Raw genomic sequence first — 13,435 nt, 5'->3', positions numbered from 1 at the left:
GGGTCAATTTGATGTATGAGGTATGTTAAGTGTTAAGAGGATGTTAAGTGACTCAGAGAATCAGCAAACTTTTTTTTACAGTAAGATCTTGAAGGCCTAAACATAATATTCTATTTTCCAATGATTTCATAGATTCAGAAATTCAATAAAAATGAAAACTGTTTCTACAAATACAGGATGAAAACAGAGTATTAGTTGGCCAATGATGCTTCATGAAAAGAATAAATAAATAGGTTTGAGAAAAAATTACTGTGAAATTATTAAATAAACAGTCTGCTATGATTGTGTCATATAAGGTTGTGAAAGTTAAAATGCGACTTATAGTCCAGTGCGACTTATCTGTGTTTTTTTCTACTTTATAATGCATTTTTGGGCTGGTGCGACTTATACTCCGGTGCGACTTATAGTCCGGATAATACGGTAAATAAATGAATAGAACACATAAAGTCAAGGAAAACACAGATTTATTTACAGATGTGTTAGGAAAAAGATCATCAGCGTAGAAGAGGATCGCTGTTCTTCACTGGAAAAGTCTGACGGTGGACGTTTGATCAAATGTTTTTGGTCTTCAACCTTCACCGCCGCTCCCCAAACATCCCTTCATGTCCACAGAACCATGAGAAAGGATTCCTCCATGTCCACTTCCCACCCGACTCAGCCCGGCTACCCCATTGGACCGCAGAGATCCTTTAAGGAATGTCGCTCGTTTCCATGGAAACAGTTTTCTCCGGCATCCTTCAGCCTTGCCTAGCCTCTCTGGGATCTCCGATCTGCCCCTCACCACATGAAGCGCTGCGTTTCCACGCTGTACGGCCAGCGAAAGGTCTTGGCGATGAAAATGTAGATAGTGACGGCGTTCACCACCGCGTACAGCAGGAACTCCATGGCGAGGCGGGGCAGGGACGGCAGCGGCATGTGCAGGCGGTACATCAGGTACGGGACAATGAAGTACCTGAACTCCAGGAGCTTCTGAGGGACGGTGGACACCAGGAGGCAGCTGAAGAAAGCCAGAGTCCAGAAGAGCGAGCGCGATTTCAAGGAGTCCAGGAAATTCCAGCCTGCGTAGATGTACGCCGGAACCAGGAGGAAGCGGACCAGCTGGTGCCTCCGGAAGAGGTTCTTCCACACGTAGAAAGGGTAGTGGCGATTGTCTGCCAGCAGGTACTTGTGAACGTGAGTGAACTTCCACACCAGGAGTAAGGAGGCGGAGGCGAGGAGGAGGAAGAGCAGCGGCTGCTTCCTCACAGCCTGCAGGAAGCGGAGGACGCGCTGGAAACACAGCGAGACGGGGAAGGACAGGAGGAGGCAGAAGCAGAAGAAATAGAAGATCTGGGGGAAGTTGAGGCAGACCTCGTGACTCGCCCGGTCGCCCACCACAACCCCATCATTCCACACCACGAACGCCAGGAAACCCACAGCAACTGCAGCGTACGGCCAAGCCGCCAGCAGCACTGCCTTCAGGTGACCGGGGGAGGAGAGAAACTCTGCCGAGAAGTGCAGAACTCTCTTCACGCCACACAGCGACAGCGGCACCTGGGAGGGAGCAGACTTCTCCTCCCTCTTCTTGGTGTGCTCCACCCTCCAGGCCTCGTCCATTTTGGCGGCCACCACAGTCCCCGCGCAGAAGGCCAACCAGATGATGTTGGTCTGACGAAAAAGCACAGAGCAGACGCCGAGGAGCGCCGCGGCTTTGTGGCAGCCGTACAGCGTCATGAGGTAGGTGAAGAGGATGAAGAAAGTAGATCCGGCGTCTGTGTAGTACAGGAAGTTGAAGAAGTACAGCACGGGGAAGGCGGAGAGCGAAAGCGCAGACAGGACGCGGCGTGACGCTGTTCGGGTCTGGAAGACAAACAACGTTAGGGAACAAAATCAAACCCCAGTTACTGCCAATCAAGCTTTACCTTCTCCCGGGGGTGGAGCTTGCAGAGCAGCAGGTAGATCAGGTACAGGTTGCCGCAGTTGAAGAGCAGGTTGATGAAGCGCAGCATGGCGGTGGAGCAAACGACCTCGCCCGTGAGGTCAGAGAGCCACGCCACCGGCTTGATGATGCCCACAGAGACCAGGTACAGACCAGGGAGGGTGGTGATCATCGGGTCCCACTGTTCAAGGTTACACAAGAAGCTGTTGCCATGACAACATCCAGGTCAACAGAGCAGCTTACGGCTGATACTGAAGGAAAGATTCAGTTTTGGTTTAAAATCGGTTTTGTTTGGCTCCACCTGGTTACACCGGGGTCATCAAAAAAACTTAGGATGGATTTTGAGGTTCTTTTATTAGTTTATAAAAGTCTACATGGAGCTGGACCCTCATTTTTATCAGATTTACTTTTAGTCTATGACCCTCCCAGAGCCCTCAGGTCCACAGGTGCAGGTCTGCTGGAGGTCCCAAAGGTCAGAGCTAGAGCTGCACGATATGAAGAAAACTCACGATATGCGATATCAGTGATTAATATTGCGATAACGATATAATTTGCGGTATTTGAACAATTAGCAAAACAACCAAAAATATTATTCACATTCCATTACAACAGCTTAAAAATTATACTACAAATGACCCTTGTTGACGTAGGAGGCGAACATACAACATAATAGGGCGCCATCCGATCAGTTAACGTGAAGGGGTCCTTCTGATTGGTCAAATGCAGAAAGGGATTCTTTCAATCCATTAAACACTTCAAGCTGCTATAAGATTGTTTGGCCACATCTAAGGTAACCATTTATTGCAAATTTGCTGTCTTTTGCGACATGCATGTTGCACAGCTTGATATTACGATAACGATAAATTTGCGGTATATTGTGCAGGCCTAGTCAGAGCTAAAACCCTCCTTTCAGCACTGAGGCCCTCGCCTGTGGAACAGCCTGAGGACATGAGGCCTTCAGCCACTGTGGAGGTTTTTAAGAAAAAACTTAAGACACACCTTTTTAGTGAAGCTTTTACATAGTTTTGACTTGACTGACACATGTTTTTATTTGATTTTATAAAATTTTAACAGCTAATTTTATTTGTTTTTATTTTAATGGTTGGTTGGATGAGTATGTGTTGGGTTTTTGTGTGTTCTATTAATTCATTTATTTTATTATCATTTGCATTTATTTTTATAGCATTCTTTTTACTCTGTTTATTATTTTAACTAATATATATATATATATATATATATATATATATATATATATATATATATATATATATATATATATATATATATATATATATATATATATATATATATATATATATGGTAAATGGCGTATACTTATATAGCGCCTTTCTTCCTACAAGGACAAAGCGCTTTACAGTCACACACACACATTCACCCACACATTCACACACTGGTGGCGGCTCCGCTGCCAAACACAGGCGCCCGCCTACCACCAGATGCAAGGTGGGGTTCAGTGTCTTGCCCAAGGACACTTCGACTCATGGGCGTGCAAGGCGGGAATCGAACCTACAATCTTACGATCATGGGTCGACTGCCCTACCGCTGCACCACGGCCGCCCCATATATATATTTTATCTTATTTGATTTCATTCGTTCTCTGGGAAGCACTTTGAGATGCTATGTAGGATGAAAAGCTCTATATAAATAAAGTTGAATTTAAATAAAAAAACTTGGTAAAGTTTATTAAAATAAAAAACAACAAAGCTACAAGCAGCGTTGCAGGTGATACGCACCCCCACTGTTCCCTTTTGACCCACTGTCACTGGCTAAGCCGCTACATGACCCTATACGCCCCATGCGACCCTATACGCCGCTACATGACCATATACGCCCCATGCGACCCTATACGCCGCTACATGACCCTATACGCCCCATGCGACCCTATACGCCTCATGCGACCCTATACGCCCCATGCGACCCTATACGCCCCATGCGACCCTATTCGCTGCTACATGACCCTATACGCCCCATGCGACCCTATACGCCGCTACATGACCCTATACGCCCCATGTGACCCTATACGCCCCATGCGACCCTATACGCTGCTACATGACCCTATACGCCCCATGCGACCCTATACGCCGCTACATGACCTTATACGCCCCATGCGACCCTATACGCCCCATGTGACCCTATACGCCGCTACATGACCCTATACGCCCCATGCGACCCTATACGCTGCTACATGACCCTATACGCCCCATGTGACCCTATTCGCTGCTACATGACCCTATACGCCCCATGCGACCCTATACGCCCCATGCGACCCTATTCGCTGCTACATGACCCTATACGCCCCATGCGACCTTATCTGCTGCTACATGACCCTATTCGGCCCATGCGACCCTATTCGCCGCTACATGACCCTATACGCCCCATGCGACCCTATACGCCCCATGCGACCCTTTTCGCTGCTACATGACCCTATACGCCCCATGCGACCCTATACGCCCCATGCGACCCTATACGCCGCTACATGACCCTATACGCCCCATGCGACCCTATACGCCCCATGCGACCCTATACGCCTCATGCGACCCTATACGCCCCATGCGACCCTATACGCCCCATGCGACCCTATTCGCTGCTACATGACCCTATACGCCCCATGCGACCCTATCTGCTGCTACATGACCCTATACGCCCCATGCGACCCTATTCGCCGCTACATGACCCTATACGCCCCATGCGACCCTATACGCCCCATGCGACCCTATTAGCTGCTACATGACCCTATACGCCCCATGCGACCCTATACGCCCCATGCGACCCTACACGCCGCATGCGACCCTATTCGCTGCTACATGACCCTATACGCCCCATGCAACCCTTTACGCTGCTACATGACCCTATACGCCCCATGCGACCCTATACGCCCCATGCGACCCTATACGCCGCTACATGACCCTATACGCCGCTACATGACCCTATACGCCCCATGCGACCCTTTACGCTGCTACATGACCCTATACGCCCCATGTGACCCTATACGCCCCATGCGACCCTATACGCCCCATGCGACCCTATACGCCCCATGCGACCCTATACGCCCCATGTGACCCTATACGCTGATACATGACCCTATACGCCCCATGCGACCCTATACGCCCCATGCGACCCTATACGCCCCATGCGACCCTATACGCCCCATGCGACCCTATACGCCCCATGCGACCCTATACGCCCCATGTGACCCTATACGCTGATACATGACCCTATACGCCCCATGCGACCCTATACGCCGCTACATGACCCTATACGCCCCATGCGACCCTATACGCCGCTAAAAGCTGCTACATGACCCTATAAACTGCTAGGTGCCCCTATACGACTCTGTATGCCCCTATACAACCCCATTAGCTCCTATATACCCCTGTACGGCGCTACACACCGCTACACCCCCTCATTCTCTCTCTGCCCCATGTCAGATGAGTTGAAAAACAGTTTTCAAATTGCCAGCTTTGCTGTTTGCTTCATCTTCATAGCAGCCGCCTACAGAAACACGAAGGGGGAAGGAAAATAACCAGCACTTTCTTTCCTCAATCATACTTTTAGAACCTGATTGGTTAAGGAACATTCATTCTATTTTTTTCTTACACTGAAAAATATTTTGTATTGGAAATCAGACAATGTTGACTGTTCCCTTTATATATTTTATGTTACCAAAATAAAAGCACAATGAATTTCCTGGATAAAAGCAACTTATATATGAGATCCAGTTGCAATGCTTAACATTGGGATCATTGAATAAACTGACTTTGCCCATTTTATTACAATGGGAGACGTACTGACATTCAGGTAGAGTTTTTTTCTAAGTCAGACTCCAAAAATAAAATGGAAAACGTGTTCCGGTAAAATATCAGGATATGTATCGTATCTTATTTGGAAGTGGACGGCTGCAGGGATACTGATGTCTTCAATGACGGGCTGCAGAGATGCTGCCAGCCCCCCCATTAATGAATACGTTCATAAACCGTCAATCCAACATCGGAGCTTCTAAACATTTGTAACGTCATCAATAAACAGCTCAGATGTTCAAATCCAAGACAGTTTGACCAAATTGAGTTTATTCGGTCTGCTGTGCTGCTGGACTGTTTGCTCACTTGGAAAAAAGTCAAAAAAATTACAACTTTAAATGTCGTAATTTTACTTTTCTGTGGCCCCAAAATTCTGAAAAAATACAAGTAAAACAAGTTTAAAAATATGTCATGATTCTTCACAATAAAAGACTTTATTTATGTTGTATTAGTTTTTGTCTAAGTAGTTCATGTGGACAGTGTTGCACTAATGCATTTGTCTGTGTCTGTCATGGACAACATGCCTCATCTGGACCTGACAGCAGCCTCATCTCTGACCTTAATCCCCATGATGGAGCCCCTCCCCCTTCATCAAACAAACAAACAAAGACAGTCTTTTACCTCGCTGAATTTTCCCTGGCAGTACTTCTGGGCTTGCGGAACATGGAAGATCTCGTCCATGTAAGCCTCCCTCTGCTCTCTGGTGACTTTGGAGAAGATCAGACACGAAACCAAGAAGTTGGTGCTGCACAGAGCAGCGAACACGTAGCCTTCAAACTTCTCCATATTCGACCCGGAAACACGCAAAAGCGACTACGAGCACAAAGCTAGCGGTGATAAAGCTGAGGAAGGCGCATCAAGACTCAATTTATGTTTAAAAACCAAAGAAAAATGAAAGAATTTAGAAGGAAAAGCTGTGAAACTGTCCCAGGAGAGTCAACGGAAGAGCTGTCGACAGCTGGATGTCCGTCGCTTAAAAACGTTCGAATTGCTTACATAAATAGTTCCCCCTGGTGGATTTACAAGTTATTTATTTTCACTAAAAACGCAAAATGTATCATGTAGATATTTTCATATTTCATATAGATTAAGAAAAAATTCACAAAACCGAATACAGTCAACGGGACAGAAAAATGGCAAAATGAGATTTTGGAGCGGTGTAACAGCGAAACGGTTCCGCCGGAACCCCGTCACACGGAGCTCCATGCCGGTTGTTTTTTTGTAGTTTTCCAACCTTTTAGGTCCTAAATAAATACACACATGCATTTCACACAAAAGCTGGAGCTTTTCCCTGAGCAGCACGTGACTCAGATGCTTTTTAAAGACGTAAATAACGCGGCGGAGCTGAGGCAGGACGCCGTGGAGGGGAACATCCACGCCGCTCTCATCAACCCGACCATGGTGAGCACAGAGCGGTCAAACATGCTGCTATGCCCGGTGGGTTGACGCATTCTGCTTCCGTCTGCAGCTGCTAAGTCCTTTCCAGGCGCTGCTGGCTGCAAATAAAGCCATTCATTCACAAAGCATCGGAAAAATGAAGACGAGAAGTTTGAACTCGGAGATCATCTTCAACCTCTCACCGACCAATAATGTGAGTCACGTGACCGAGAGCAAACACTTGATTTCCCTGTCAAGACAAAAACTCTGGGCTACAGTTGGTCTGCTCAAGCAAAAAGTCTGTTTTCTCCTTTTAAATAGAATGATGTTTATAAGTACTAAATAATACTGTGAGGAACAGTGATCTACTAGTTTGTTCATCTAGTTTTATTCAATGATTAATCCTTTTATAATGAACTTCTCAAATACTATACAGTAAATAACTTCATATCTTTACACTGGATGAAGCACTAAGCAGTTCTATGAGGGAATGGGCATCTACGGCCTGCAGGAACAGACTTTAAAGATCCACCTGTGCGTTTGCTCTGAGGCCTCCAGGATGAAGCAGCAGACGGTCGTGGAGAAACAGAAGAAGGTTTTCAGTCGGTGGAACTGAAGGACTACCAGAAAGCAGCGTCTTTAGAGCTCTCAATGATTGACACTTATTCAGACTCACACATGCCACCAAACATAAAAACAAAACCAGAAAAACAGGAAGTTAGTCTGAGCTGCGGCTCCTCTTCGTCCTCTCAGCTGATGGTTCAGTCCATCAGTCACTGGGCTCAGCTGATCCTCCGTAAGGTTGGCCTGTAGAAGTAGAGTTTGGAGAAGGTCCTGTCATTTCTCTTCTTTTGAAGAAGGGGGGATGGAGGGACCGCATCCAGACAACACCTGAAGTCTGGAGCCGGACTTCAGAATCTAAGCAGCTCTAAGTTTAGTTGGACAGACAGAAGCCTGAAGTGGACCTAAAAACCTGGATGTCTGCAGCAACATCAGTTGGTTTCACTGAGGGGGGGCGCTAACCTTTCAACAGCACCACTGTTACATAAACCATGGATTGTTGTCTCATTAGGGTCACTCAAACGTTGATCCTGCTCTCACCTGCAGATTTCAGAGGCCTTCAAACGCTTCGGGATCTCCCATCAGGACCGCTCCCTTCTGGTGGTCGTGGTTCACAGCAGAGACGACTCCGAGGTCTTGTCCCACATCGCCATCAGGGTGGACGGGCAGGAGGTCCCAGTGGAAGAGTTTTCCTCCTTTTCGGATCCTGCAAAGATCAGAAAGGTTTTCCTAACGTCTGCTGGGTTTTTGTGGGAATGACAGCAGGTTTCCATCAGAGCTTCATGAGTAAAGCGTGAAGAAAATGGAAGAAAGAAAACAATCCGACTCTATTGCTGACTTACTTTAAAGATAAAACATTCATTCAAATACTTGATTGTGATTGAATTGCATAAGAAAAAAGATTTGTGTTGACTTTGATTGCAGTAAAAATCTGGAGAAATGAGCTCAAACCCTAAAGATCAGATGAGAAGTTTCTCTAGTGTCAAAGTTTTCCTTGAAGGTTGGGAGAATTTCCGTGTGGAGTTTGAAAAAAGCTGTTTGCAACATTTCAGCTCAGTTTTTCTGCTGAGCTGCAGCAGAGCTAAACGGATCCTCAAAGCGGCTTTGGATTCAGATTTCTGCTTTTTAAACGTAAAGTGCATCAAGGCGCACACAATTAAGCGGTCGATTCCAAATATCTGAATCATTTTCAACAATAGAATAATACTTTTACAACATTCTAATTAAGAAACGAATTTAACTTGGAGTGAAAAGAAGACGTAAGTTTAGTTTGAAAAATCAGGGTTTGACCCTAAAATGTAACAGAAACGCTGAAAATCCTTCTTTTATGGATGAATGTTTCGTCATGTCACAGTTCCAGTCATGACTTTTTTCATGTGGGGTGGGTGATGTCACAAATTCAATAACAATAGAGTACAGAAAAAAACAGACTGTCAAACACGGTGGAGGGGTCATCATGGGTTTGTGGTCTTGGTTACTTGAACACGTTGGGAGGAAGTAAAGGTGAAGGAGGAAGATGATCCAAAACATGGAGCCTTCATCAAATTCTAGACGTCGTTTCCACGGCGGTTGTTTGGGATGAACTGCAGAGAAAAGTCAAACCTGGAATGTCTCTGCTGTAAAATATGAGGAATATTTACTTTTTGTAGCATGAATTAGTGTTTCCAGCTGTTATTTTGTCAGTCTGGGTCCATTTTCCATATCCTAAATAATCCCATTTCCAACATTTTTAGAGCTGATTTAGTGCCGTGTGTCTTCAGCTCATGTTCTGAACGTCTTCCTGTTGTCTTTCTGTAACGTGGCGTTTCTGCCCCCCCCCCCCCCCACAGCTGTACAAAGTGAGTCCTCAGGAGGAGAGCGGCGGCCTGCTGGACGCCGTCGTCTGCAGGATGGCCACTAAAGACGTCATGTAGAAGAACACAAACTTTACTTTTCCCACATGACTCTGGTTTTCCAATATTTTCTTCACAAGAAAAAGAAAACGCTTCCAAAGCTAACATTGGATTTTTCAGTTGTCTGTAATAAACAGTTTTTTTCACAAAATGTGGTCTTTTCTGTAAACTGGTTTTCTGGTCAAACTGGACCAAAGCTAAAACGTCTTGAGGCCGTTGGCTTCATTTGCAGCTGTGGTTCAGAGATGAATACTGTTATTGTTTCAGAAGGACCAGAGTCGTAGATCCAGAACATTTCATACTAAATATAAACTCCTGAACATGCAGTCATTCTGTCCTTACACTGATATAAAAAGGTCTCAGCTTCAGTCAGACTCTGTGGTTTGAAACCAACACATTTACATGCTTTTATTTGGAAAGTAACCCACTTTTTAGTTTAAAACAAAACTTTTTAGCGACTGGAAGTGATAAACGTTCCAAAATCCTTTACTGTAGTGTTTACTGTCCACGCTAAATGCAAAAGAATCTAGAAGGAGCTGCATTTCCAGAAGAACATCAGTCTTGAATGTTATACTGCTGAATGAAAAAAATGAATCTTAGAGGGTCATAATTTTAAAAAATAAAGAAATCATCAAAGTCGACATAAATAAAGTGAAAACAACACAATAACAAAAAAGCTATGTTTGTGAAAAATGCCAAAGCCGGGTATCGAACCAGCGAGCTTCTGCTCCAAGGATTCCCCATTTATTTCAATGGAGGCAGAAATCCTGGAATATCTGGAAAAGTTGAAGGATTTAAAGGACCAAAAGTCAGAGCTGGAAAAAGCTGAAAGAGCTGAATATTTGAATAGTTGGATGGTTGAAATAGATGAAAAACTTTAGGAGGAGTTAAGGGACAAGAAATGATGGAAGATTCCAGAATAAAGAAAGAGAAACAGGAAAACAACCGGATGAAAGACCGTCTGCTGTCAATCACCACAAATCTAAATCTGTCCAACTGAACAGGATCTTATTGACCAGCTTAGATCAAGGTCCAGATGTTTTTAAATCACTGCAGTGAACAGAACAAAATCTCTTCTCAAGCATGGTGGTGGAGGTATCATGATGTAACCATGTAATCAATCAATCAATCTTTATTTCTGAAGCACTTTTCATATAAAAGTATAACACAAACTGCTTTACATTAAAACTAAATAATATAAAACAAGCATGAAAATTAAGAAATAGAGGCCCCCCCTCCCCGTACCCACACACAGCCCCCCACTCCTTTCACACCTCCCACCCCCCTGACAGTCCCTGAAAGGCCAAGACTTTGAAGTCTGTTTACAAGGATCAGGTGATCAACAGTATCAAAAGCTGCGCTTAGATCTAGTAGAACTAGAACTGAGATCTGACCTGAATCAGAGGCACACCTGACATCATTAACGATTTTTAACAAGGCTGTCTCAGTACTGTGGTTCGTTCTAAAACCAGACTGGTTTATCTCAAAAATGTTGTTTTGAGAGAGAAACTCATTCAGCTGAATAAAAACAAGTTTTTCTAAAACTTTACTTAAAAAAGGCAGGTTGTAGTTTTCTTCAGTAACGGTTTCACCACTGCCGTTTTAAAGGCAGCAGGAAAAATACCCGTCTGTAGAGAGGAGTTCATGATATTTAAAATCTCACTCAAAAGACCCGTAAAAGGATTTAAAAAGTGAAGTAGGGATGGGGTCTAAAAAACAAGTTGTTGGATTAACCTGGGAGAAAACTCAACCAAGTGTTGCAGCTTCAACCAGGTCAAAACTGTCCAGTGCTTCCTCAGGTCAGATCAAGCCATCATTACCAATAGAGAGGCTTTTCTGTCCATTTATGATGTCAGATCTGACAGAATCAATCTTGCTCCTGAAGTGGTCTGCAAAGTCCTCACACAATGAGGCGGAGGCTGGCATTGTGTTTTTGTTCCCATTGGAGTGGATCAAAGACTCAATTGTGGTGAAAAGGACTCTGGGGTTATTTTTATTTACAGAAATGATGTTCGCAAAATATGAATTTCTGGTCTGTTCTACGGTTTGATTATATAGTTTTAGTTGGTTCTGGTATAGTTGATAGTTTATTTCAAGTTTGTTTTCTCCAAAGTCTTTCAGCAGATCTACAACGTCTCTTCAATTGTTTCATTTCCTCAGTTCTCCAGGGGGGTGTGGGTTTGATTCTTATCTTCTTAGATTTTAGAGGAGCAACTGAGTCGAGACTGGATTTTAATTTACTGTTAAAACTGTCAACAAGTAGATCACAGGAGGCTGGTAAGACAGGTGGAGAGTGGGAGCGAACAGATGTAATAAACTTTTCGACCACCTCAGGAGTCAAGTAGTGTTTCTTCACCGTTCTCACAGAGGTCTCCTGCTTTCTAAAACCAGTGATGTTAAGAAGCACACACTAATGGTCAGATACAGCCAGATCCACAACAGCGGACACACTGGTAGGTAAACCATGACTGATGATGAGGTCAAGAGTGCGCCCCCTGTTGTGAGTCGCTGCATGACGTGTTGTTTAAAATCAAGAGAGGAGAGCAAGTCCAAGAACTGAGTGGTGCAATAGTCCAACTTCCTGTCTACATGCAGGTTAAAATCCCCTGTTATTATTATTATGTTAAAGGAAGTGTGGACAGATGCTAAAAACTCAGAAAACTCCTCAATAAAAACAGAGCTTGGTTTGGGTGGTGTGTATACTGTGATGCATAAAACTGGAGGGCTGTTAAAAACAAAGGCATGATGTTCAAAGCTGGGGTACTCATCTAATGTAATCCGCTTTACTGCAAAGGAGTTGGACATTATAGATGCAGTACCCCCACCCTTTTTGCCCTCCCTGGTTGAAAAAACTAAGCTAAAATTGGGTGGAGAGGCCTCTGTGAGAACAGTAGATGCATCCGTGCTCAGCCATGTTTCAGTTAAAAAGAGTCCATCAATATTATAATCTTGGATAAAATCATTTATGATAAATGTTTTGTTAGACAAACATCGAATGTTAAAAAATGCCTTGTTAACCCTTGTGTTATCCTATGACCCCCCCTCATTGAGGTGTTCTCCCTACCATGACAAAGGTGGATAAAGGTGGAAAGATTTCATGTAATCCATGGACACCAGTGAAGATCACAAATCATTGAAGAAAAAAGGTTCAGAGCACTGTCTAGTGGGTCTAGATGACCCACCTCCCAATGTTAAAGTGCCTAGGATAGAACAAGGGTTAAAAGAGGGGTGCCAAATGTTATCCAGGCTTTTTCTTTCACAGCTCCATTCCGAGATACGGAAGTCTTGGTGTGGTAGAAAGTTGTTGTGCTGCAGCAATGGAGCACAACAATGACTCACATGCTGCAAAACCTGGTCTCAATCAGCCAGTATCTGTGTCTGAAATACAAAGTAGAACCTGTTTACTGTTCAAATACAGTGGTGGACAAAATAGTTGGTCCCCCTCAGTTTAAGAAAGTCAACAATGTTCACTGAAATGACTTGAAATGTTCAAAAGTAACAATAAAATAAAATGTATTGAAAATTAAATCATCAATATCAGACATTACTTTTAAGTTGTTGATTAACAGAATTATTAAAAAAAAACAACTAATGAAATAGGGCTGGACTAAAATGATGGGACCCATAACTTCATATTTTGTTGCACAACCTTTCAATCCCTGCAATGAAACGGTTTCTGTGTTTGTCAATGAGCCTCCTCATGAGCAAACTGCTCCAGTTGTCTCAGGTTTGACGGGTGTCTTCTCCAAATGGCGTGTTTCAGCTCCTTCCACTGATGTTCAATGGGATTCAGATCTGGGCTCATAGAATCCACTTCAGAATAGTCCAAGGCTTTTCTCTCAGCCATTCTTGGGGGTTTCTGGCTGTGT

The 13,435-nt window shown here is 44.2% G+C and overlaps 2 protein-coding genes across 2 annotated transcripts; one reads left to right on the top strand and one right to left on the bottom strand.

The window, feature by feature from the left end:
• Positions 1-447: 447 nt before the first annotated feature.
• Positions 448-6,725, bottom strand: alg10 (ALG10, alpha-1,2-glucosyltransferase). Its single transcript, XM_011492546.3, has 3 exons — positions 6,358-6,725; positions 1,902-2,099; positions 448-1,839 (listed from the first exon to the last, which is right to left on the bottom strand). The coding sequence occupies exons 1-3, from the start codon at positions 6,520-6,522 to the stop codon at positions 778-780; spliced, it is 1,425 nt and encodes a 474-aa protein (XP_011490848.1). The 5' UTR covers positions 6,523-6,725; the 3' UTR covers positions 448-777.
• Positions 6,726-6,888: 163 nt separating this feature from the next.
• Positions 6,889-9,717, top strand: tprkb (TP53RK binding protein). Its single transcript, XM_004084317.3, has 4 exons — positions 6,889-7,137; positions 7,205-7,327; positions 8,221-8,397; positions 9,504-9,717. The coding sequence occupies exons 1-4, from the start codon at positions 6,997-6,999 to the stop codon at positions 9,585-9,587; spliced, it is 525 nt and encodes a 174-aa protein (XP_004084365.1). The 5' UTR covers positions 6,889-6,996; the 3' UTR covers positions 9,588-9,717.
• The last annotated feature ends 3,718 nt before the right edge of the window (positions 9,718-13,435 follow it).

Source organism: Oryzias latipes, chromosome 23, assembly GCF_002234675.1.
Source record: "Oryzias latipes chromosome 23, ASM223467v1".
Lineage (NCBI taxonomy): Eukaryota > Metazoa > Chordata > Actinopteri > Beloniformes > Adrianichthyidae > Oryzias > Oryzias latipes.
Note: the sequence above shows the minus strand (reverse complement) of the source record. Positions and strands in the feature narration are given on the sequence as shown.

Excerpts from the sequence above, each read along its gene's own strand:
- alg10 (XM_011492546.3), bottom strand. The coding sequence starts at position 6,522 with ATGGAGAAGTTTGAAGGCTACGTGTTCGCTGCTCTGTGCAGCACCAAC. Across the intron at positions 2,100-6,357 it reads GCCAGGGAAAATTCAGCGAG|TGGGACCCGATGATCACCAC; the intron begins GTAAAAGACTGT and ends AACCTTGAACAG. Across the intron at positions 1,840-1,901 it reads AGCTCCACCCCCGGGAGAAG|ACCCGAACAGCGTCACGCCG; the intron begins GTAAAGCTTGAT and ends TTTGTCTTCCAG.
- tprkb (XM_004084317.3), top strand. The coding sequence starts at position 6,997 with ATGCATTTCACACAAAAGCTGGAGCTTTTCCCTGAGCAGCACGTGACT. Across the intron at positions 7,138-7,204 it reads CTCTCATCAACCCGACCATG|CTGCTAAGTCCTTTCCAGGC; the intron begins GTGAGCACAGAG and ends TTCCGTCTGCAG. Across the intron at positions 8,398-9,503 it reads ATCCTGCAAAGATCAGAAAG|CTGTACAAAGTGAGTCCTCA; the intron begins GTTTTCCTAACG and ends CCCCCCCCACAG.